Source organism: Phalacrocorax carbo, chromosome 1, assembly GCF_963921805.1.
Source record: "Phalacrocorax carbo chromosome 1, bPhaCar2.1, whole genome shotgun sequence".
Taxonomy (NCBI): Eukaryota; Metazoa; Chordata; class Aves; order Suliformes; family Phalacrocoracidae; genus Phalacrocorax; species Phalacrocorax carbo.
In genome coordinates, this window is record NC_087513.1 from 188,980,769 (window position 1) to 189,005,948 (window position 25,180).

General features: G+C 47.5%; 1 protein-coding gene across 1 annotated transcript in view; it reads left to right on the top strand.

The window, feature by feature from the left end:
- Positions 1-5,901: 5,901 nt before the first annotated feature.
- FOXO1 (forkhead box O1) overlaps positions 5,902-25,180 on the top strand; it is a 67,304-nt gene continuing 48,025 nt past the window's right edge. Inside the window, exon 1 of the mRNA XM_064440941.1 lies at positions 5,902-6,783. Within this exon, the coding sequence (XP_064297011.1) occupies positions 6,160-6,783 (624 nt within the window). The 5' untranslated portion in view covers positions 5,902-6,159. The remainder of the gene's footprint in view (positions 6,784-25,180) is intronic.

The following is a 25,180-nucleotide window of genomic DNA, read 5'->3' on the forward strand; positions in this document are numbered from 1 at the left end:
TATGCCTCACTTGAGCTTATTCAGTGAATATGGTTTTGTCCAAATGTTAAGTAAGAGCCCCACTTAGCAGGAATTTGAGCTGCATTAGTCACACCAACCAGCAAACTCATATTATTATTTCTTTTCTTTGACTGGAAAAACATACAAGCGCTTCTGATGTGAATTCTTGCACAAGGAAATTTAAAATTAAATTCCAATTCCTTCAAATAGTGCGACTTAGAAATGGTTTCTGTGAAACCTTGCCCTGAAATCTTAATTGTTTACATTTTTGCAGATGCTGAGGACAAATGAGGTATGAACAACATCAAAGGAAATTGTCCAAAAATACATAGTAAATATTTTTATTAGCTATTTTTAAAAAGTACACTTTTTTTTTTTTACTAAATCCTTTTAAAATTTATTTTACTAAATATTTATTGTGGCATTTCTTTTAAACCAGGGTGGTCCAACCTCAGCAGCCACTAGGCCTGCACTGAGATTTTGGGATCCCAGCCTCCAGCAGGTCCATCTCCCAGCCTAGAGAGCACAGTCCTGCCTTCACCCCTCCTGACATCTCCCTTTCACCCTTCCTCCTGGCAGCGGTGCCTGCTGAGCCCTGCAGCTGCTCCCTGCCACTGAAGCTGCTCTAGAGAAACTGGGGAACGAGGATAGGGTTGGCTGCTGGTTGTTGCTGTCCAGTTTGGAGACTTGCTGTTGATCGCTGACTGAGGAGAAGAGGAGGAGGAGGGAGAGGATGAGGATGAGGATGATGCAGCAGCTTCTGCAAAAGCCCTGCTTACAGCAGCCCGGCTTCCCATGGCAGGCAGTGAGGAGATGAAGGAGATGGCGTTTGACTGTTTGGGCAGCGCTCACATCTCCAACCATGGCTCCCCACCTCCTCTGAGAAGGGGTGGAGACATTCTGGGGGCTGGAGTTGCACCACACCCTGAGAGGATCCGGCAGTTCTCAACTCCGAAATAGGTCCAGTGGCCTCAGTCTGCCTGCCTGCCTGCCTGCAGGCAGTGCAGCCAGCATTTATGAAGCTCTCCTGACCCTAATTTCAGGCGTACAGATGCAAATCCAGAAGGGCCTTTCTGCCTGTACTGGGAGCATTCAGGACTTTCACTGGTGTGTAGCAGGAGGTGGAGCTGAGACAAAGTAACTTCAAACCCTTCACCAGCAAGTATCCTGACAACTATTTGGTGGTATGAATTTTTTTAAGCCTAAGGACTGAGACTTGGTAGCCCTGGCTTCAAAGTCTGTCTCTGCACTCGCTTCCTTTGTGCTGTCCTCTGCATGTTATGCGAGTTCCTGTTAGCCCAATTTCCCCCCTGCAAAGCAGGACTAATCATTTTGCCTTTCTTTTGCCATTTCTCCGCAGTGCCTGGTTAGCCTGTTAGCCCAATGCTGTGCGGCACGGCCTTTTCCTTACTGTTGAGCTCAGGAGGGCTGCAGCCCTTCTAGGGTGCAGAGGCGCTAGCATACATCAGGTAACAAGAAATAACGTAAAAGCTTGTGCCAGGCAAGGCTGAGTGCCACTTGTTTTGCTTGAGCAAGTCATCCCTTGAGATCAGTATCATCCTGCCTTTCACTTCTGGCTTGCACTGAGCCACTGGACACTTTTGGAGCCCTGAAAATCTAACGGACACAACGGCAGGAGAAGCGGCAATTACATGTTTTCCATGTGCTATAAAATGTGATGGGTGGGATTCGCTGGCCTGAAGGCAGCTGGCTGAAAATGAGTGTGAACTACTTGGACTGAGAGCCTGGCATCCCCGTGGCCGGTCAGTTCTGCCATCTGGGGTGGCAAGTCACCTGCAGGGGTATGTGTTTCCCTCCATCAACCACGGAGTGACCCTAAATGCAACACCCACCTCTACCCAGGCCAGCCAGACCCCGACCTGCCTGCGGGTGCTGCTGTGCAAGGCAGGAGGCCAAGGGCAGGATGGAAAGAGAGTAGGGGCATTAGTACCACCAAATCATGGTGAGGGATTAGGAGATCCTTACACTCCCTCTGTGGTTCATGTGGTTGATGGGGAGAAATGTGCACTTCCAGGAGGTAACTCACAGCAGTGAAGTTAAACCCCTGCTCTGAAACATGCTGCGGAGGGGCTGCCTTTTTCCAGCAGCTGTATAAGACTGGTTGGGAGAGCTTCAGGCGCCTTGAACTCCCTCAGCTGGGCAGTCCGAATGCCCCGTCCACCCAGGATATTTGGACATATCCTGTCCAAGCCCTGCTGTGTGGGGAGACCTGCAGCCACCCTGGGCTGGGAGGGTATGTGCTTAATGTGCCACGCCACCCTGCTGATACGCAGACTCCTCAGAAATGCGGACTGCAGGACAATGTCAGTCCCTTCTGAGAGACGCGGGAGGAAACCGGAGGTGCGGAACTCCCCTGTCCTTCCTCAGAAAATAAGCTTCTCCCAGCTCTTATGATACCAGGCACACACTGGTATTTCATCACTGCGTTTTGTTCTGTTAAAGCGTTTGTACTCTCTCACTGCGCACATACGAGTAGAAAAAAGTGCTGTACATAGAATATGAGTGCTTTCAACTTCATGTAAACTGCTGAATTCGATCAAAACCTCAGAGAATGAATTATACAGACAGTAGTAAAAAGACAGTATAGATCCTTTATTTTGGCTGCCTCGAGCCCAGAATATTAATAGAAGGCTGCACTTTATTCCGGTGATGATAAAAGGCAATCTTTGGGTCTTTAATTTGAAAAAAATACAAGTTGATGCTAAGGATGATAGGAGATATTGTATTGTAAAGGAGTGGAAAATGGGAGCAGGAGTAGGAGTAGAGAAATGAAAAGGTGGAGTGTAGGAGGAGGACTGTGGGAGTAGAAAATGAATTGTGGTGCATCCATCAGCATTTCAGCATTGTGGGAGATGAGATAAACTTAACACTGTCATTTGTAGATGCGGTAAAATTTCTTGTGCTGAGCTATCACCGTGCTGAGCTGTTTTAGGAGGGGCAAGCCCCCCTTCAGCAGCTGAATGGGCTTTTTTTTTTTTCATGGCAGCATGTCCTAAGGATGGCCAACGGTGTTGGGGTGCACTGGGAGAGCGGTGCAGGAGAAGTTACAGCACACAGCTTGTGTGGCCCTCGTATTTTGTATGGCATATGTGTCACTTCATTGATTTGACCCTAAAATTGGTTGACATGAAAGGATTAAATTCCCCAATACTTGACGGAAAGAAGAAATCCTATGAGGAAAGCAGAGGATCACGTACGCGTGGGCCGGCGCCTTACAGAAGGACTCACTCACCCAGCGGTTCTGCGGAAGTCCGAGCAGAATGCCTGGATTAGTCACCCCAGGAAACTGCACAGCATCATCTCATCGGCCTCCATCCTTCCTCCAACCCTCGGCAGACCTGGGCCCAGCTGATAGCACGCAATAGTCAAAATCCCCGTGGCACAGCTAAACTCTGCCTGTCGTGTTGTGAGTCATTGGGCTCCACTTGCCGAGCAAATGCAGCGTTTTGAAGGCTCTGGTTTTATCGCTCTCCACCTTTATGTCCCTCACCCCTCACTGCAAACTGCTCTCTCTATTCACTGCTAAGATTTGAGCTGCAAGAACATCAGTGACGTGGGGCACAAACATGGCAGAGCCCCACCAAGAAGGTGAGGTGAGCAACGGCAACACCATAGAGGGCCAAGAGGGGCAATACAACCCTCACCCTGCAAAATGAGCTGGCCTCAACTATGAATGCACCAGGGCTTCCTAAAATCTCCCAGCAGTAGCTTTCTTCCCAGTTTTCACAGCTGGCATCTGACAAAGGAAAGCTATTTTTTTTCAGCATCTGTGTGTACTGATATAGGTCAGGGAATAACATCTCCCTTTTAACAAAATAAAAAAGCAAGGAGTGCAAGATTTAAAAAAAAATCCTTAGAAGAAAGCCTGGGTAATAAATCCATTTCCTTTAGCAGGATAGGTGCCAGTCTGGCTCTTAGACCTTTTTTTTCAGATGCCAAGGAAAGAGAAAGAAAATGTTTCAGTGTTCTCGGGCACTTCTTTTGTTTTGGCTCGCATTTAAACATGTCCATTCGCCGCGCGGCCCTGGCTGCTTCTCACCATTATATAATCTCTGCTTCTTCAAGGCAGGGTGCTCTCCCTTACTGCAGGGCAACTACTGTAGCGGAGTTGTGTAACGCTGCCGGATAAAACTGTTCCAAGCTGAAACGTGGCATGCAAGTTATTAGGTTGAACTAGGACTATTTTGCCTTTCTTTTTTTTTTTTTAACTGAAAAAAAAAGGGGTTTTCCAAAATCTGTAGCCTAAACAATATAAATTTGTGGGTTGAATCCTTTGCAGGATTTGGAAAACATAGAAATGACTTAAAGGCAAAGCAACTCTGAAATTGGATGAGCAGCCAACCTATAATAAGGCATAATAACCTTTGGCATTTGGGAAAATAAACATGACAAACCCAGTGCTTTACAATTTGATCAGTTACCATGCACTTAGACGTATGTTGCACTAACTATATAGTTAGGTGTCATCGCATGTCTTTAAAAGTGTTTTCATAATAGACAGCATGTGTATGTAGACGTATGATCTGTCACTAAATTATATGCTGTGGGCCTAAATCCAGTCTTATGCTCTCTCCTTCATTATTGTTACTCATTTTCAGAAAATATTTTTATAGGAACAATGAAGCACATTTAAATAACATTAACACTCTCTGCCTCCATGCAGAGAGGAGGGAAGAGTAACAGGTTTCCTGGCTCAACGGTGACAGTTACCCCGCTCCGGTGGTTCTTTGACAGGCAACATCAAACGCCATGGCTGGTTGTGAATTCTGTGACTTACTAAGCCGTGTCTGAAGTATGCTTTTTAAAAAGCACTCCTCCTATTGAAAACAAAACAGATTTTCTAAAAGGCAGGGTTTGCCAGTTTGAACAAAGTGTTGAGTCGTCCCGGGGATTGTTTCCCTAGCTTAAGCAGACGTCTTCCTTTTCATTTTAAACAGAATTAACACTTCTGTGTTGCCTCGAACACGTATCTCTTTGTATGTTTATGGGCTCGGGAGGCAGAGGTGCGTGTCCCTGTAGCTGCTGCCTCTTTGGAAGGGGGGGAATACAAGCCTCAGTAAATTGTGTGGCCTTGGCAAACGCCGGGAAAAGTATGTTTAACAGCTGACTTGAAATCATCCCGAGCTCCCGTGCCTGCCCACGGAATACAACACCAGCTCAAGGTATGAAAACACGCTCAGCCGAAGCGGAGGTTTATCACTTCGGGAGGCGCAGACACATTCTGGCGAGGAGCCGGCCTGGAGGGAGGGAGAGAGGGAAGGGGGGCAGCTGTGGCAGCCCCCGGTCCCGTCCTACCGGCGCTGGGGGGCTGCCCCAGGACCCCCATGGGAGGCAGCGCCGCCGGGCTGCTGGTGGGAGCGGGGAACCGCCCGCACTCCCCCCTGCAACACCCCCCTCCCAGCCTGGGGATGCCCCCAGACCCGCGCCGATCCCCGGGGGTGGCGGGCACCGGGGCCGTCGGTGCGGGCGACAGGACCCCGCCGGCATGGACCAAAGCAAAAAACACTCGCGGGGGTATTTTCCGTGGCAACGCCCCCCGCCGCCCCCCCGCAGCTCGCTATGCGTGCAGTTCCTTCCTTCCCACCCGGCGGCCGAAGGGCGCTCGGTCCCGGCGGGGCGAGGGAGCCCCGGCACCGCCCGCGGAGCCCGGGGCTGCGAGGGGGCACGGCCGGCCGCTGCCCGCTTCCCGCCCCCCCCCCCCCGCCGCCCGAAAACAACCGCCCCCCCGAAACAGCACGGGGGCACCGGCACCCTCCTGCCAAACCGGCCCCGCGGCGGGAGGCGGGCGGGCGGCGCGGCGCTGCCATTGGCGCGGCGCGGGCCGTCCCTCCCCGCCGGGAGGAGGAGGAGGAGGAGGAAGGCTGGAGGCGGGCCCGCACGGGGCGGTCGCTCCAGTCGGTGCGCGCGGGGCGGCCGGGTTGCTGCTATTGCTGCCGCCGCGGAGGGCAGGGAACCGGGAACCGGGAGCCGGGCAGGGGCAGGGGCAGGGCGGCGGGGCCGGAGCCGCCAGCGGTTGTTGGCGGCCGCGCCGTCGGGGCCGCCCCGGTCCGCGCCCGGAGCCTGTATGGGGCGGCGGCGCTGAGCCCAGCCGCCCCGCTGCCGCCGCCGCCGCCGCCGCGCTCCCGCCCCGGCCCCGCCATGGCCGAGGCACCGCAGCTGGTGGACATCGACCCCGACTTCGAGCCGCTGCCGCGGCCCCGTTCCTGCACCTGGCCTCTGCCGCGGCCGGAGTTCAACCCGCCCAGCTCGGCCACCTCCAGCCCGGCGCCGTCGTGCGGCGGGCAGCCCGAGGGGGCGGCCGGGGCCGCGGCCGGGGCCGGTGGTGCCGCCGCCGCCGCCGCCGCCGCCTCGGGAGCGCTCAGCGCCGACTTCATCAGCAACCTCAGCCTGCTTGAGGAGAGCGAGGACTTCGCGCCGCTGCCCCCCGCCGCCGCCCCCCCGGAGGCGGCCGCCTGCCGCTGCGGGGACTTCCCGGCGCCCGAGGCCGGCTGCCGCCTCCACACGCCGGGACCGCCGCCGGTACCACCGGTACCACCGCCCGTGGCCGGTCTGTCGCCGGGCCCCGTGGCCGGGCAGCCCCGCAAGAGCAGCTCGTCGCGCCGCAACGCCTGGGGCAACCTGTCCTACGCGGACCTCATCACCAAGGCCATCGAGAGCTCCCCCGAGAAGCGGCTCACCCTCTCCCAGATCTACGAGTGGATGGTCAAGAGCGTCCCCTACTTCAAGGATAAGGGCGACAGCAACAGCTCGGCCGGCTGGAAGGTGAGGGGCGGGCGGTGGGGGACTCCCCGTCGGAGGGGAGGGGAGAGGGGTCCCGGGAGGCGCGGCCGCCCGGGCCGGGAGCCGCCGCGGTGCGAACGGCCGGGCACGCCGCTCTCCCCCCCCCCCCCTCCAACCCCGTGCTCCCCGCCGCGCAGTTTGCAGCGCTCCGGCTCCCTGTTCTGCCGGTTTTGGGTTTGTTTATTTTTTTTCTTCCTTAAAATTGTACTTATTTCACCCTTGCTAAGGGGAAAAAAACGGTTTGCCCTCCCCCCGGTGGGGCGCAGGAGGGGCCGGGGCCACCCGCCCCCCCCAACTCTCCGCCTTCCCCCCACCACTCCCCCCGTCCTGCCCCGCAGAAAGCAAAAGTTCACGCCGTGTCACGGCGCCGTCCCCGGGCAAACCCGGCGGGAGCGCTGCCGCCTCCTCCGGCTCCCCTGGGGCGGCCGGTCGAGGCCGGGCTTCGACACCCGTGTCGTGGGGGTGGCCGTCGGGCGCTGCGGGGGCACGGCCGCCTCCCCGGGGGCTGCCCGGCCCGGGGGGGGGTTGCCGTCGGGCGGCGGAGAGGGGCCAGAAGCAAACAGGGATGGGGAAAGAGCGGAGGCAGGACAAGGGTTGCAGAAATACCGTGTGTTTAATGAGTAAGCCGCTGTATTTGTCTTGATGGCTTTGTTAAACTTGGGTTGCGGGAGCGTCTTTCTCCTGTTAAATCGTGGGACAGAGCGTCCTCCTGCAGCGCAGGCTCTGTCGCCGTTCAGGCGGGTGGCAGTGACCCGCTGGCGGTGGGGTTTTCTGCTCAGCCCTGCGCAGGCTGGAGCTGAGCGGCTGGTGCTGCTCAGAGCCAAGGCCGAAAAGCCAGCTGCTGGAGCACTGCCTCGCCCCCGGGTCCCCGGGGACCCCGCGGGCACTGGCCGCCCTCCCGGGCAGGTGGCCCCGAGCCCGGCGCCGCTTTGCGTGTGGCTGCGTGGCCGCGCTCGCCCTCACCCACCGTGACGGTGGCTGCGCGGGGCCCGTGGTACCCTCCAGCTGGGCATCCCTGAGCGTGGCGAACGCTTAACGCTGCGGCGAGCAAGTCCTCTTCCTCCGAGGCCTCTGTCGAGAACGTGTCGCCCACCTGTGCCCCCGCTCCCGCGGAGGTGGAGCGCATGGTTTCGCGGCACTGTTGCATGAGAGCGTTGTCAGAATAAGCTTTAGCTGTCTGCGTAAAGGCAGAGCCTCCTCCGCCCTGTGAGGGATTAAATGATGGCAATAAACGCGTGAGGTGCACGCACCTAGCACGGTATCAGCACGTCCGGGTGTGTTCGTGACTTCAGTCGAGTTGGGGCCAGCCAAACTCTCTGCTTCGCTTTCTAATATCTGTATTATTTGCCTTTTTTAAGGAAGAAAGAGTCAACTCAAATTGCGTATTTATGTATTTTTAATTGCATATCTAGGAACGTTTGTTATATAAGATTTTTGAAAATGTATTTTTTTTTTTTTTTAGAGGTAAGCAACATCCTGCTAAGGAAATGCAGGTTAATCTTAAACTTGCTTTTAGGTGAAGGCTTTTAAGGCTTTTAAGAAAAATTTGTTAGTTTCTATCGATATGTTTGCCTCAAAAATTTAAAGGATAATTGTCTGAAGTCATCTTTCATGAAAACCTTTCATAGGAGTGAAATGATTGATAGCTGTCAACTTTTAAATAAGGTAACTTGTCACTTGAAAATGCTGTGTTGTTTTTTTTCTGGTGGTATTTCAGTCTCCTTGAAAAAAGCAAGATACTTCAATTTCAGAATGAGTAGAAGAGAACTGAAAACCAAACAAACCAAAATAAAATCAAAGCAAAGAACTCCCAAATTCAAGCGAGCAAGTAAGAAACTCTGCTAGCTGTGTAACTTATTGGGTGCTTCCTATCGTATTGCTGCTCTTCCTGTGGTGCTTCAGCAAGTAAGATGCCTTGCACTCCTCTTTCTGACAGAGCGAGCCCTTCCTATGCCCACATAACTCCGCTGTGATGGGGACAGCCGTTACCGGTACGATTTTTGGCTGTAGTACCCCCTGGTAGGGTGCAGTAGGTACCCTGCCACTGCTAGCGGGTAAATACACATGGGCTCACCTACCGTAATTAAGTAGTTACTGTGTTCTGCGTTGGGCACATGTTGCCCTAATCCCTTCCTTTGGCTGCGTCACTGCCAGGCTCCTCAGAAAGTTATGCGCTTGCAGGTTTTACCACTTCAGCGAGATAAATGCAGTGTCTCTTAAAACACCTTTTCAGGTTTAGTTACTGGCAGCCACCGGGTGTCAATGCCATAACTGATCTGGTTGAGGCGTGCAGCCTGTTTGCCTTGTTTTCCACGGCTCAGCTCGAAGAAGGATTAATTTTTTTTTTCTTTCTTTCTTTTTTTATTCCTTTCTTCCCCCTCCCCCCAGTTTGGGAGCTGTTGGTTTGTTTGTTCCTTGGGGGTCTGGGACCCGCTGTAGGTGCGGGCACAGGGCTGGGAGCGAAGCCTGAGTCAGCCGAGGGCCCCGGCAGAGGAGGAGCATTGCTCAGGCGATGAGCACAGATTAGCGGCGGATTTTCCTGCTGACAGAGGGAGCGCAGGTTCGCATTATAGCCTGGCACTGGTTTAGGGCTGGGAGTACCTTGTGCGCAGTTGTTTCGCAGTCTGAGAAAGAGAGGGTGGTTCTCCTCTCCCTCCTCCCCCCCCTTAAATAAAGCTTCGAGACACTTCTTGGAGTTTGCATATTTGTAAGTGCAGCAAGACGCCTTTCAAATTATACACACAATCTATGAAATGCGCAAGAAATTAAAAAGACCGTGCGCTTTCTGCATAGGGGCAAGGCTGTGTTTCTCACCCAGAAGATGAGGGCTAACTGCTCTAATGCTTGTGAATCTGTACTGCCCTGATTTAACATCCGATGTTGAGCTGCTTTTTCATTGTTCACTGAATAAAGAAGTTTAGCGGTGTCAGCATTATCTGTTGGGAGCTCAGAATAGCATCCAAGTTCTTCCCAAGTAAAAACTTTCAAATAAAAATAGCCTTTTAAATAAGAGTCAAAGTCAAAGGTAGTCACATAAAATTGTCAGTAGTAGCTTATTAAAGTAGGTAAAATTGTTCTCAGCTATACATATGAAGTATTTTATTCCAGACTTTCTTAGCACAAACTCTGCTTTGTAAACACCCCCCCGTGGAACTCCAGGGGAGCAAAGTCTGCCTGACCCCCTGCGCAGTGGCTGCCTTGAGTGAAGAAGCACTTGAGATGTGCTCTGCCAGACCTGCTCTATTGTTGAATGTGAACAAGTGCTGATAGCGACCAGAATTGCTCAGAGAAAGCTGAAGCAAGACCAAGATCTGTTTCAGAGATAACAAAGAAATTGTGAAAGTTGTATGGAAGACTGAAACTTCTCTCCTAGAAGTAGTCAAGTGAAAGCGACGTCTTCCCTTACCTGTGCTAGTGGGAGGCATAAGGCTTAAGACAGTCTGTAGTCCTCCAAGAACTTCACTGCAGCTGTAGATAACTCTTCCTTTACTCAAATCTGATAGCTTTTTGGCTAATCACCGTATATAAAATATAAAACATCTCTGTGCTGTGCATATTTCACCATGTCTGTGCTTCATGGCAGGATTGTTGAGATTTATCATAAAAGGAGCTATCACGGTTAAGCTGCCTTGAATGGGCTCATACTTTTAACCTGCTTTTGAAATGGGTTCAAATGAAAACCTGTAATTTTTCTGAAACAGAAGACACAGCGTTTTGGTGACACTCATCTTGAGGTGGATGGGTTGTTTATTTTTCACAGTGGCAGGTGTTAAGGTCGCATGGGTATTTTCACCTCCTCGACTTTTAGTCCCAAGGAAACTTGATCACCTAAATTTATTTTTTGCTGAAGGAATGAGAATAGATGACATCTAGCTGCAGAACGGTGAATGGGTGTAAGCCCGAAAGCCTGAGGACAAAACAGGTGTGGGACTTGTGCTTTCGGTGGCCTTATCATAGGAATACTCCGCGGTCATGACTCTACACTATAGTGCATCAGTCTCCATGCAAAATAAATTCTGGATTGCGCTGTGTTTGGTTTGAAAGCCACATGTAGCATGAAGTGGTTGAAAGACTTTGAGAAATCAAGAATAATCTTTACAGAAGTTGTCCAAAGCTTTTGAGTCTAGATCAGTGAACAATTTAAACCTTGGAAATGTGTACAATTTATTTAAAGTGAAATGACTACATCTTTAAGAGATTTTTATCACACATTTCTTTTTCTACATGGAAATATAACAACTGAAGATTGCCTTGAAGAATTGCTGTGTGTTCCCTCAATGCCTGCATACTTGTAGGTATTTACCTCTGTCCCTTTAGGTGCTTCCCCAGGTGATTTGTGGACCCCGCTGGCATCATGCGTTGCATTATACATACAGCACGCACACATGCATATGCAAGTATTTACATTTGGTTTTCTATTTCGACATTCTGCCAGGTTAAATGCGATTACAGTCATACCTTTTTACATGCGGCACTAGTAATAGCTTCAACAGCTGGAAGCTGTAGTTGCAGCTGCTCTGCTGCGACGTGATCTCGGCGGAGGCATGCTCGGAGAAATGGCCAGAGCAGTTCCAGTGTCTGCCCACCCCATTGTGAGTTTTACTGTTTAGTGGCTTGCATACCTGCTCACTACCACTGGAAAGTCCTTTGTAGCAGCCTTCCTCTTCTGTCTGAGTCACCCACTGGCATTTCGCTTAGCAAGTGAGAAGCTTCAGGTATGAAAGTTCAGCTTAATCTTTGCAGGTGCAAGGTGCTCTCCTCGCCTGCACCCGAATAACTCACGGCGACGCTGTATCGCAATGCCAGCTAACTGTTTGTTCCTTTTAAACTTAATTCTGTCTCTCCTTTTATGTTTGCCCTTTGGACCTCAGCCCTTGCTTGAAGGAAAAAGCCCATTCTGGCCTCAAACCTGTGTGTTGCTGCACCGTTTTTGGGGCGGCGTCTGGGCTTCCTGGCCCCATCCCACGGTGCTGCAGGCAGGTTGTGGCTGGGGGGGACCGTGCTGCCTCTCAGCAGCCGGGATGCTCAAGATGCCCTCGCTGCCTGTGGCTTGCGCTGTCTGGTGTGACGTGTCCCAGTGTTTGTGGGTGGTTTTGAGCTTCCCATCAGGGCCTTGAATTGTGTTGGAAATACTCTTAATTTTCTTTGCCTGTTTTCTGTTTGCTGCCATGTCTGTTCAGTTATTTCTATGGTTATAGGAAAGATTTAACACCTAAACAAAATGCCTGAGCGGCTTTGTCTACTGACATAATGAACTAAGTTTTCCTGAAGTGCCTGACTTTAAAGAACTTCAACCGAAGTAACTGCTCTCTTTACCACTGTATTCCTTACAACACGCTCAGCTGCTTTCTCAGTATCATTATTTTTGCATCACTTTATACTGTTTCACAAGTTGCCAGTGAAGTTGGTGGTTTAGGGAACTAGGGGTTTTGCTGCCTGGGATGGAAAGGGGAAACAGCGGGGTACAAGGGGATAAAGATGTTTAGTTAAGGTATGTGAGGGATTTTTTTAAATACAGTGATCAACAATAAAATATACAATATTTTTTGTGTTTTAGATTTTTTGTAAGACTCCAGAAATTATGTACTCTTGAGATGTCTGTTCAGACTTTTTTCAGCTTCCAGAGCATAATGCTACCTAAATATATGCTCTTCTGTTTACACAACTGGTGAATATTTTGTAAAATGAGTGCTTGGCTTTTGGAACAAAAATGCTGATACATCTTGCAGCCACAGATTTGTGAAGTATGTAGGGCTGTGGCTACAGAGATTGAACCTTCAGACCCTTCTGTTTTGGGAGAAAGTTAGTATATGAAACAAGGATTTCTAGTGGGAATGACTTTATAATCTTGAGTAATGAATATTGAAGTAATCCAGGTATCTTCAGTATATATAAAGAGTTTATTTTCCTCTTTCAGAAATATGTAAAAGATGGATATATTTACTTTATTGTCAACTGCTATGAAGAAGGAACTTCAAATTCACTGATGCTAGCTGCAGCTAGTCATAGTTAAACATGTGGTAGTACATACTAATATTTTAATGAATTTTGTAGCATTTTGTTTGTAAATCTGGTGTGCCAAAAGGGGTTTTAGATAGTGGGGAAACACTGCTCTGTGTGGTGATAGTCTGCACTTCAGAAATGGATGAAGTGTGCTGGGAAGAGTCACATTTTGAAGAATAGCATCTCTGCTGCTCCACAGAGAGCTTCAGCCTGAATTAAATTGAGTATGAATTTAAGTATTATTTCTAAACATATTTAGTAAATGTTATTCAAGTGTGTTCGTCAAACAAAGGTGCTTCATTCCTGTACTGTAGTTTGTGATATGCAAACATCTTAAATTAGCAGTGTAGCAGTTATATCATGATGTTTCTTGGTAGGTCTCCATTCCTAACGGAGGAGGTGGAGGAATAAAAAGAGCTAAGTCAGCTGCTTTTACGGGATTGATGATTATCTGCTAAGAACTTAGTTAGGCCTCTTGCTTGTGCTAGATTTCAATAGTGGATACTAATCTTTACCAGATCACTTAAAATAATACCTAGGGAGCCAAATGTATTTAGTTTTCAAGCACTTCTGCAGTAAACGGTAAAGGTTTAGCAATGCTTTGCTTTGTGGTACATGGGACCAGAAGTGACTAGGTTTAAAAATGTAGTCACTGAAAACCACCTGGGATTCTGAGAGCTGCTGCATTAGACAGAGATTAGAAATTTGCTGGAGGAGTGGAGAGCAACACTCAATTTGCTCAAGGCAACTTACTGTTGTTAAAGGCATCTTGCATCACTATACAGTATCAATGATGTTTTAGTTCTGTTTGAAAATACATCTTATTTTAGAGTTAACTTAAAGGTACAAGTGTCCTCTTGTTCCAGCCTTAGAAACCTAATTTTTGGGAATGCTAGGAATCCATGCAGCTGGAATTGCATTCGGTCCTGTTGCTGCTTCAAGCCACTGTGCCAGGGATGGCTGTGATGGCATTTCTAAGCAGCCCGTGTTTCTCCGAGTGCTTTCCTGGTGTGTTAACTGCAGCCCAGGCTCACATTGGTGTGAGTGTGTGGGGCTCCTTTTTAATTTTGTTAAGGCTGTTTTTGCAGCATAGGTCTAAGGGGTGTAAGCCTGGCACTTGCGTACTGGAGAGAACGTACTATATATGTGTGGGGCATGGTCTCCAAAATAGTATGTATTCAGGTTTAAATTTGGGTTGATTGCCAGAAAAGTGCTTGCAAGCAGAGGTGCCCTTAACTTGCAGTATTTGCCAACTGAATCATATCTCCTAGATATGCTTTGTAATATGTAAGAGCTCTTACTTAATGAGAATCTTCAATTTTTGTTTTTAATATCTGTCATTCAGAAGCCACTTCATGCCAGGCCTCCATGCTTCTCCTGCATCAGGACGTGAAAGGGTGAAGTGGGCTGCTCTCTGCTTCGTGGATGTTGGCGTCTCCCTCTAAAAATGTTAGAGACACACCCCCCCCACACCCCCCCTTTTAATTTAGTTTGTATCTTAATGAGATTTTAATCATGGGCAGAAATTGGGAAATTAAAAGCTTTTTTAAATGAAATCAGCGGTGTGTATACACGAAGGAGTTCTACATGTAGGCAGCCTTCGTGCTCTCCATGGAAACTGTAGTTTTGGGGAAAGCTGAAGGTTTATAAAGACAAGGGATGCAGGGGGCAGCCGCTTGCTGGTGAGGCTAACCCACAGCTACCGCAGCTCGGTAGCTGAGCAGCCGGGGCACCGCTGTATTGCTCTCCTGCCGATGTTGCAGAGGAGCAAGTGAGCAAAAGTGCTGTCTCTATCTGGGAGGGCGCTGCACCGCTGCTGTTCACCTGGAGCTGGTCTTCAGTCTCTGGGCCGGAGCCGGCTGCGCGTAGATGGGCAGCAGCTGCTATGTGCAGGCTGATTCCCCGGCTGCCCCTTGCCCTTTCTGCTGGCAGATCCATTTTCTGGGGAACCTCTGTTCTTGCCGATGGTCTCTGCTGCAGTGATATGTGCCTCCTGGCATAGGCAGAACTTGTGACCGTTTCGTTTATATGTTGACCTATTTAAATTATACAATTTAATTCAAGTTTGATTTGTTTTCCTTTTTTTTTCTTTTCTTTTCACAGTTACCGTGAGCGGGCAGCAGAGGGTCTTTGACTTTGCTTTCTTTTGGGAAGGGGAGCTCTGGAGCATTGGAATGCGGACATTCGTTTTGTAGAAGAATATTGACGTGAATTGCGTGCTCCTTCCCCCCTTCCTAAACAAGGGCTATGTGCATAGTTTAGAATATGGACTCTAATTGTCCAAATACTGTTGGCAGTCTTGCTTGCAATGAGAAGGTAGCAACTTCTTCAGTTCTTATGCTTAACTCCAGAAACTGTGACGTGGGTGGAGTTTCACTTACCCATCACTGACTTTTCAAACTACGCAGTTAGATAAGACTGAAGCAACTTGCTATAAATGTGGTGACTTGTTAGACCGCATTTATTGTGCAAATGAGCTTACATCCTGCAAGATCAGCAGAAACTCTTAATGTTTGCCTGGATGGAAATTAATTAAAATTTGGCGACTGAAATTAAAGGAATGGATTTGTTGCCCGTTGTGTTATATGAAGCTGCCTTTCAGTTCCCACAGTGGGAGTTAGCGCAATTGCAAATGTTTTTTTGGCATGTGTGAGTTTCAAGTCTGAGTTGGTGCTAAATTCTGGCGTCTGTAGCCTTCTTAGATTTAGACAAAACTTGTTTCACTTCGTCTGCTGCCCTTTAATATATATTAAATGAATATGAAGCTGCTAACGGGAGTAAGGATACTAACAATCCAAAAATACGCTGCTGTGGTGGTGGAGGAGGCTGATTTCCTTGTAGCTTGCATTTGCTTAAAACTGATTTGAGTTAATCTGCTAATTTGAATGTAATTGTTAGAATAAAAAAAAAATCTACCTGTGCTGTGCATATCTCAGATATATATCCAGATTTAAATTTTGATTGCCAAAAGCATACTTACAGACTGAGAGATCTTTAGTGTTTGCCAACTAAATTATATCTTATAGCAATGCTTTGCAATATATAGAAACTCCTAATTAGATATTCAAAAAATGAAGATGCTGTTATTCAGAGATCCTTCATAGCAGGCCTCCGCAGTTCTCCCCTGTCAGGATGTGAAAAGATTTTGTGCTCTGTGCTCCTGCTCGCTGTTAACATGTTGATTTCTCTTTCCAAAAATATTCTCTTCAAATGTGAACCTTCAAATTAAATTTAATTGTTTGCAACCCCCACAACCCCTTCTCCCAGAAAACCTGGCTCTGAAGGCATCTTGGTGGCACGCTGAGGGAAGAGGGATCCTTCCTGTTGTTGTCTCCCTTCTGGAGATGTGTAATTAGCAGGTGTAATTTGTAACTATTGCTTAGTCTGCCTCTTCTTTCCTTCCCCCCTTTGTCCCCTTTCCCTGCAGCACTGCCCTGCGAGGCTCCAGCATCAGAGTGCTGCTGGGCTGGATCCAAGGGCTGCTCCCAGCTGCCCTTAACAGCAGTCCTCTCAGATGCAAGCCTTGGAAGGTGTGAAGAGGTGGGGAGGTGTGAGAAGGCGGCTTTTTGGGAAAGCCTGGAGCCTGGCTTCTGGCCCTGCTGCTGCGCATATTTCTCTGGGTGTTGGAGCTGTGACCTGGTGGCTGCTCCGTGCCGGAGCTGAGCCTGCTGGCGAGGTCCTGCTGACATGCTGCTGTGTGTTGGGCCTGTTCGTGGGTACTTCTCTGTTTGCTGCTCAGGTGTTCCGGGGGGGGGGGGCTGTCAGGGAAGGGAATCACATTTCCTCTTAGCAGTTACAGGGAGAAGTTTGTAGTGATTCAGTGTCTTCAGAGGTTCAGGTGAGGAAAGCAACACTTTTGCTGAAGTGAAAGATTCATGATGGCTGTGCTGTTCCAAAATAATTGTTTATTGATTAGATTCATTAGTATTACTGCTGGTTTGGGTTTTTTGTTTTTTAAAGAGCTTTGTGGTGATGTTAAGGAAGGTTAAGTTGCCAGAGCCAGATCTGGCTCAGGTATGTGCAGTTGCTGTTTGCCTGTCACCACTGCTACGCTTGTCCTACTTCAGCCCTGCCTCTTTGAGCTGAGCTCTGCTCAGCTGACAGATCTGCAGCTCAAACCAGAAGCTATTTGAAATTCAGGGTGAGGATACAGCCTCATGTGTGATCTGATCAAATTGTGTTATACAATTCAAACATAAATAAAAACGAGTACATATTTTTATCTAGCTAGATGTATTTAGATCTTGATTAATATCAAGAAATCTACAGTAAAGGAAGCAATACCAAAACAGGTGTAATTTTTGTTTTAGATGTGAAAACCCAGAGTGTGACTGCATGTTTAACTCCGAGCAGCTTCACTTTTTCATAGCTGTTACGGTATCTTGGCCCTGCCATCCTTGGGATGGCATTAAGGCAGAGGTGGAAGGCACTTCTGTGTTTTAAGTGCAGGTGGCACAATGGTTGGAAACCTTGGAGAGGGCTGAGCCAGGAGCTTTCTCTTTCAGCTCAAGTTGGGGGATTTTTTTTCTGGCCTCATTTCCCCTTTTTTCTTGATGAATATACACAGCCTCTGAGTAAAACTATAGTGTCAGACCTTTATGGTTGAGGGTTTGCCTTTGCTGCAAAAGCTGAGCATCTCTCTTAACATTGTGAGAGTGTATATTCTAGCCAGTGGAGTATTAACGCTGGTCTGGTCTGGTCCCTGGTGCTGTTGGTGTGTCGCACCCTTATGCACAAATGTAGTAAATCTAGTAAATGCCTTCTTGAAATAAAAATGAGGATGGGAGTTTAAAGCAGTATTTTAAAACGCAGCCTGTTGCAACTGATTTTGGGAAAATAAAGAGATGCTATCTTAATGCAGACTTTTCCATGCTTGTTAGGAAACTTGAGTCGCTCTTGAATAATCCAGTTTGTTCAGTCTGTGAAAACCTGATACTGCAGTCTTGCCTATTTCTTCTTTACAGTTCTGTGGCAATGACATAGTAATAAATATTAAAAGGAGAAACCATAATCTTGTCTGCTTGCAGTCCAAGCCAACGCTAGTCATTCCCTGATGCTATGAAGTCATCCTTTGCTTTGAGGTTTCTGAGACGTTGCTCCAAACGCCTGCTCTGCGTGAGCAGTAGTGGCATTAGCGAGGGAGTCCTGGTGTCCTCCTGCTGCCTCCGACCCCTCTTCAGACCATCCTCCTGTGGCCGAGGAGACCAGTTCTGCAAAGTCCACCCTGTCCTTTGACAGTCGTCCCTCCTTCCCCCTTCTGGAGCTCTGGAGCAAAAATGAAGATGTAAATGAATTTGCAATGATTGCACAACCCGGTTATGCAACGAGGGTGACATGGTAGCGTGTACATATGTAGAAAACACATTTTTGAAGAGATGACGTTAAGCGCAGTTTCACCACCTTCTCCCCAAAGATGAGGGCAACTCTGTTACTGGCTTCACGCCCTGGTTGATTAACCTGCATGCTAAAGCACACAAAATATTCAACTTCTGTTGGATGAGGATTATTGTTGATGGAGCAAAAAAATAAGTTGGCTCTTCTGGACTGTTTATTTGGGAGTTTTTTAGCTTGGGGCCCAGAGTCCAGGTAATTTACGTACAGTAGTCAGTCCTGCGGCAGTGTCCTGCACTATAGTGAGTTTTTGTACTGTCAGCATAATCTGAACCATCTAAGCGTGAGTTTTGTTTCTTTTTTTTCAAATGAGTGATGGAGTTTCAGTTGGAGGCATTGTGTGCTAGTCCAACAGGTCCGTAAGCGAGTGCTCAGCATTCCCTGCAGCTGGGAACCCAATTCCTTTAATTTCTCTGGAAGAAGACGTGCAGTACTACTGACTCCTCTCTTTTGTGTGAAGGAGTGGGACTGACGGCACGCTGTTTTAACTGCATTTTTGGGGTAGGCTGACTGGTGAGGCTGCCTTGACACTGGATGTGATGCAGGCGCCAGTTTTGTCACTCCCCTGGCGAGTTACCCTGCGTGCCATGTGGGCTGGTGGGCAGTGCTGCCCTGGGAGCCTGGAGCGGGACCGCAGCTGAGCAGAGGCGTGATGCCCCTCAGTGCTTTCGCTCACCCCCTCGGGGGTGTCGGTTGGCTACCTGTGTCCTCCATGGAGCTGGGGGACTGCAGCTGGGGCTGGGGGTGGCTCCCTCGGTAGATGTTATTACCGAGCAGCTTCTTGCAAATGTCTTGGACATAATTGCTGATGCCTTGGGGCAGGGGGTAGACTTCCTGAGGTCCCTTCCATGTCCTCAACTGAGCAGATTCACGTTCAGCTACTGGGCCTGTGAGAAGTTGTTCTCCCAGCTAAGATGTGCAGTCTCTAGAAACTGAATCCATCCCATCTCACCAGAAATGGCTGGTGCTGTCATTAACATGATGTGCAGCGGCTCTTGGCCTGACATCAGCTGGTACTTTTTTGCTTATATGTGGGAAGATAAACATTTTTGTCCCTCAGTTGCTTCCCTTCTTGCTTCTGTATTAATTCCAGGTAGGTAGAACAAATAAATGACGCTCTCTTCATACGTAATGCTTATTGCTGATTGAAAGAAAAATTCTGCAAACTAAGCAAGTAGACTGACCTGATGACTCTTTATGACAGCTGCCTAGTTTAAGTTAACATTCAGAATATTTTTATCCTAGTTTACTCCTTAGAGGCTAATAGAGTGCTGCTAGAGTAATTTTCAGATGAATCATGCCATCTGCCATGCATGCTTTGCTGTTTCAGCAGTAGGGGACGAGAGGGAATATGTACATAAAGTGGTCTGAAACAGTGTGTTTACATTCACTATAAAACTAATTTAAGTTTCAGAGCTTTTTTTTTTTCCCAGCAGGCATTTTGGTTGTCAGTAGGCTTTGGTTATCAGTTTAACATGAGGCTCTAGCACTGATACTGCTTTATTGGGTGGTCGGTGCCAAACTTTGTAGAGACTCATAAGGTGCAGGGAACGCTTGATCTGGCCTGCTAGTGAGTTTAAGTAGAGCATTGCAAAGTCCTTTTTTTGAAAACACAGTTCAAATGTTGACCCTTGAGATTGCCAAACTGAGTCAGCTGTAATTTGCAGCCCCCCTAGAAATAAAAAATAGTAATAAAAACCCCTGTAGACAGATGAAACTGGAGCGGGTGGCCTGGCAGTGGAGAGGGAAAGGTTGCTTGTGGAATTAGTTCTTTAGGGCTGATGTGTGAGACTTGTTCTTCCAGGAGCCCTTCTGAGCCAGGGGAGGAGTGTCCCCAGCACGCAGCCGTCTTACCTGTGGGAAAGAGCAAGCTGGCATTTGAAACCAAAAATTCATAACCACAGTGGAGCATTGGACATGTCGTGTCCCATCTCATGTTTTGTCCAGAAGCAATTATTTGGGAGACTAGCCAGTCTGTTAGTAAGGCTTATGGGTTTGGATTTGGGTTTGGAGAGGGCTGGAATCGTAATCTTAGAGTTTGTAATTCAACCCTATCCCATCTTTGAGAACAAGCTATGATATTAGATAATGCTTTAATTATTACCAGACATAGTAAATTCTTCTGTTCTAATATATTAAAAGGCTTCCCTTGCTGCCTGTCCTAAACCTCTAATTTTCTCATAAAGTGATTTGGCTGGTGAACTGGTGCACTGAAAAGTACTAATAGATTTTGTGCTTTGTTCATGACTTTAAGCTTTTTACGAGAATTTTTCTCATCTGCTTGGTTTTAGTGCCCTGACAAACTGTATTTGAAGAAATTGAGAGCAGAATATTGAAGTGTGGAGCAATTAAAGTGTTTTCCTCCCTTTTCATGCATTTCAGCCCCGCCCCTCAAGGGAATGGTATATCTGGTGTCCAGAATTAATTATGTGAGGTCAGTTGAAGGTCTGAACAACAGAATGCTCTCTTTTTCAGGCAAGAAAGACAATTTTTAAATGCCAGGAATTAGAAGCAAAGATTGCTTGCCTGTGGAGAGGAGTTGTTGCACCAGATATCGAGCTGACATGCAGGCAGATCTCTGCTACCCTTAGATGAGGATTAGTTTATGCCCTCAAGCAAATGGGTTATTAACTCTTGTAATTTTATTTTAGCATGTTTAACAACAGATACCATTGTTTATAAAACCCATTTAATCCTTTTTTAATCACTGCAAGTTATTTTCCAGTAGTTATCCTGCAGCCATGGGTTCCAATGGTTAGTTATTTACTGAGCAAAGCATAGCATTTGTCTGTGTATTTTTTAAGTCATTCTTTAATGTCTTGGTTTAGAGTTTAAAAAAAAAAAAGTAAAATAAAAAAAGTTGGGCCTCTATTTCTATTACCTTCTCTTCTCTCTTCATTCCCCAACTCTTCAAGTACCTGCAGCAGCCCCTTCCTTTTGCTCTTTACTGTTTGGACTATCTCTGCTGCATCCTCATTACCCTTCAGTTTTCCCTGGCCACTGCTGTTGCTGATGTGAAACACCAGCAGATAATCCTAGCAGGTTTTTATTAGCTTGGGCTTTGCTCTGCACCTCAAGGCATTTATTGATAAATAGGGGCCTTGTATTATGGGATGTATAAACAGGAGCATGTGACTACCCTCTGCATTGGATGTGAGAACATAGGAAATAGCAGTGGTGACGTGATGCTCTTAAAGGAGGCAGTGCCTTTTCTTAGAGCCAAGGGTACTGTGGAGGAAAAGGTGGCAAGCTTTCAAGTGTGCAGGGCGTTCTTCATGTGTGAAATAAAAGCTGTCAACTTCAAAACTAGAAGTTTTGAAGAAGAGAGAAATATTTTCATTTTCAAAGATGATCAGAGCAAGAGCATCATTGGCAGAAGGGGCACCAGGGGAGGTGCCGAGTGGCTTTCCCCAGGGGGAGAGAGATGGAAGCTGTTGGAGCTTGGAGTGGTTGGTGGGAGGTGAGGAAGAGAATATAACCCACCATAGTTATTGGCATCATTGCTTGATCTTTTCCCCATGCTTCCTATCTACTCCTGGGGCAAGAGATGGTATTTGCTGTGTTTTTTGCTGCCATGCCATGCAGCGCAGTTACCCAGCAGATGAATTGATGCTGAAGCCTGTCCTTTGGAAACCAGGCTAAAGCAAAAGTGCACCAAACATCTTAATTTTCAAGTTATAATCCAGGTTGAGACAGGGGTAAGAAATATTTACACCAAAAATCATGTCCCAGGTTAGGTGTCTTTAGCTAGGCATGTTGTGTCGAAGTAGCAGCAAACCGCGCGTGCACAAAATACAACTCAGCCAAGGGCTTCAGGCCTGTTAAACTAGCCCATCTCTGACCCATGGCAGTGCCGTGGCTGCGGAAATTTCTTCTGACGTAGAAGTTTCCAAACTGCTCCAGTTGTTCTGCTCAGCAACAGGGTTTAGTAACACACCCAGATGAATTTGCAGCTGTGGCCCAGGGCGGCGTTTCGTTTTTGCGAGCCGGCTCTCGCAGCGGCATCCCTGCGGTGGCCCAGTGGCTGGAGTCCCTGCCTGACGGCAGCGCGAAAGGCTGCGGATGCGGGCATGATGGGGGACTTTGCTGTGCTGCTCTCTGTAAACTTTTGGGGTGGCTGACTTGAGTCCTGTCTCCGTTGCTAGAGGTCAAGGAAACTGTAAAGGAGAATTTTGCTCTTCTGGACTATGAATGCTTGGGTACAGGTGGATGGCCCATCTGCTCAGAAAGAGAGCCTCAAGCCTTTCCAGGTTTGATGCTCAGTCCTGGCCACTGTGCTGGGATCTTTCAGCATCTTGCAAAATTCTGTCCTCTCCATGCCAGCCAGTGGGACACAATGCAGCAATGCTGCCTTGCACGTGGGGGTAATTTTGTGCTTGCTCAAGCATGTGTCTGAAATGGGGTGCATGTATAAGCCACTTTCCAACGCAGCGTGAAAAATTAGGAATGCAAATGAGACAGTGATAACACTTATGTCTTTCTGGCTGTAGGAGCTTTGCCTCTTGGCTCCGATTAAGCCAGTGTTTAGCCTGTGAATTTTTTTTTTTTTTCTTTTAACATTGGGAGATATGCTATTACAAGAGATTTTGCCATTGGGGCCAGATGGCATAAAGCGAATACCTGACTGACTTGAAATAATTTGATTAGTCTTGTCTTTTGCTGGGAGAATCCCTTGCTGAGGCCTATCCCAGGGATAAAAGAATCATGTGGAGGAGAAATTGAAATTGCCAACCAAAGCTTTAAGTTTGTTGCTGTTAAGTGACTGTTAAATGAGCTTTGCTGTAGGAAATGTGCCTTTTCCTAGAAATGTCTTTAACGTGGTCTGAATTGTACTGAAATGTGAAATTTCCTTCCAAATTTAAAGAAAAATAAAAACGAGAAAGCAAAATATGCTTTTATTGTCAGAAACTTTGGTCGGGTTTATTGCTTGTGCTGCTGATCTGCTGAAGTACCACTTAGACTGAATTTTATTACAAGAGGAATAGAAATAGAGTAGCAAAACATACCTGTACTGACCTGAATATTCCCTCTCCCCATTAACACCTTTTTTTCCTCTGCCATGTAAATCTTGCATTAAGGTTCACATAGGTAGCACCTGTAAGAAAAGTAGATCTTGCTTACCATTTAAGATTTGACTTTCATCTTGTACTGGTAACTTAAACTGGCAACTGTGTGTGTAACTGCTGATAGGAACCAGTTGTGCGAAAATCCGATGAGGTTCTGAGGTTCCTGTGCAGCATCGAAGCTTCAAAGTAGGAAATAGAGGTTTCTTCTTTGTCCCTGACCAATTAGCTGGTGTGTAGACCACAGTCCTCTTCTGAAATCCCTGTGAGATTGCCTGAAGTTAGAAAGCCTAATAGTTGCCTTTAGTTAAGCCTAGCGGTTCCTTTCCATGTGTTGATTCAAAGTACCTCTTGGTGTTGCAAGGGAAGCCCTTGGGTAACAGGAGAAGGGAAAGAAGACAGCTAGATATGAAGAGGGCTATGTAGTCTACTTTTAGCTTAGGAGGCTTGTCTATTTGGGATTGGTAGTTGATGAAGAATAGGTTCCTGCTCTAACTGTTCACATGGAGAAACTTTATCAGGGATGGTGAATAACTCCCTAGAAAGGAGGCAGCCCTTGTGAACAACCCCAGAGGTCCTTTTAGGCTCAAATTATGAGACACTATCAGTTTAGGGAAAAGGCCAAGGGACAGTTTCAAGTGTTGACAAAATAACCTCATCAAATTCAAGCCTGTAGTCCTGAGTGCATGGACTGACATGGTGTCTCAGGCCATGTTGTTTCCAGCTCATGTGAGGACTTTGTATTCTGTCTCCTTAAGGGATTGGCTCAGTTTGCCCTGTTGTGCAGACGTTGGGAGTTAAGGAACCTCTGGGTTTCTCTCTGTACAGCCTAGATTTTGGCAAACTGATTTGGAAACCAAGCTCTCGGCACCTTCTTTTCCATACCACAGTGGCCACTAAAGGACTGGGAATAAGGTTCTCTAAGAAAGAGTAAAAAAGCAAGAATCTTCTAGTCTGTAGAGAAGTCACGGGTATCACATGCAGTAGCAGCAGTCCGCTCCTCCAAGGAGGTGGAAAGGTCTTACACGGGGTGTAACCAGTGCCTGACTCCCTGCTTGCCAGCACTGGGAAGGCTTAACTCTGGTCTCTTAAAGACTGAGCACAACAACACAATTCACACATAGCGTAGGTGTGTCTGTTCTTTCAGATAAATAGCATCACTTTCACGCATATACAGTTTGAGAGGGTTCTCCCCCTTTTCCATTTTGAGAGCAAGACCGGGGATACAGAGCAATATGCTGTGTGTCCCGGTTGCGTATGGTGAAATATGCTCTTTGAGCCAGAGATGGCTGGGGTGTCCGTCAGTCTCGGGCTTGCCCACTCCCAGGACAGACGTAAGAAATATCTGAACTACAAGCTGTTTTGTGCTTCCTAGAAAGTCTGCAAAGGCTGGATGGTTTCAGTATGGGGACAAAGGCGATAACGTGCCAGTAACCTCAGCGGGTTGCAAAGAAATTTCCTTATATTTGGGAGTAGTAGAGTTTTGAAAATCAAAGCAAACAAATGTGTTTTGGTTGTGGTGTTTATAAGAAAAGGCGAGAGAGGAAATGAGAAGACTTTGAAATGTGAGTTAAATCGTGAGTGCCATGACTTCTTGTGTTTTTCTTGTTTTTTGCTTTGTAAAATCCCTCTTTCTCTTGCTAAGGCTTAGTAAGGAAAGTTTTACTTTCTAAAGAGAAGACAATGTGTGTCACAAAGAAAAGGAATATCTTGAAGGTACGTAGTCTGCTACGTAACGGAAGGGTTTGTTATGGAGAAAAACTGCAACAGTAAGACCTTATAGGATTTCCTATTAGTTCAGAAAAACAATATTTACCTGGAAGTGTGAACTCTTCAATAATGTTGTAAATGCAGATGATAATAAATTAAAAAGATACAGAATTAAAGTAACATTATAAACAAGATGCAATTAATCAGAAGGT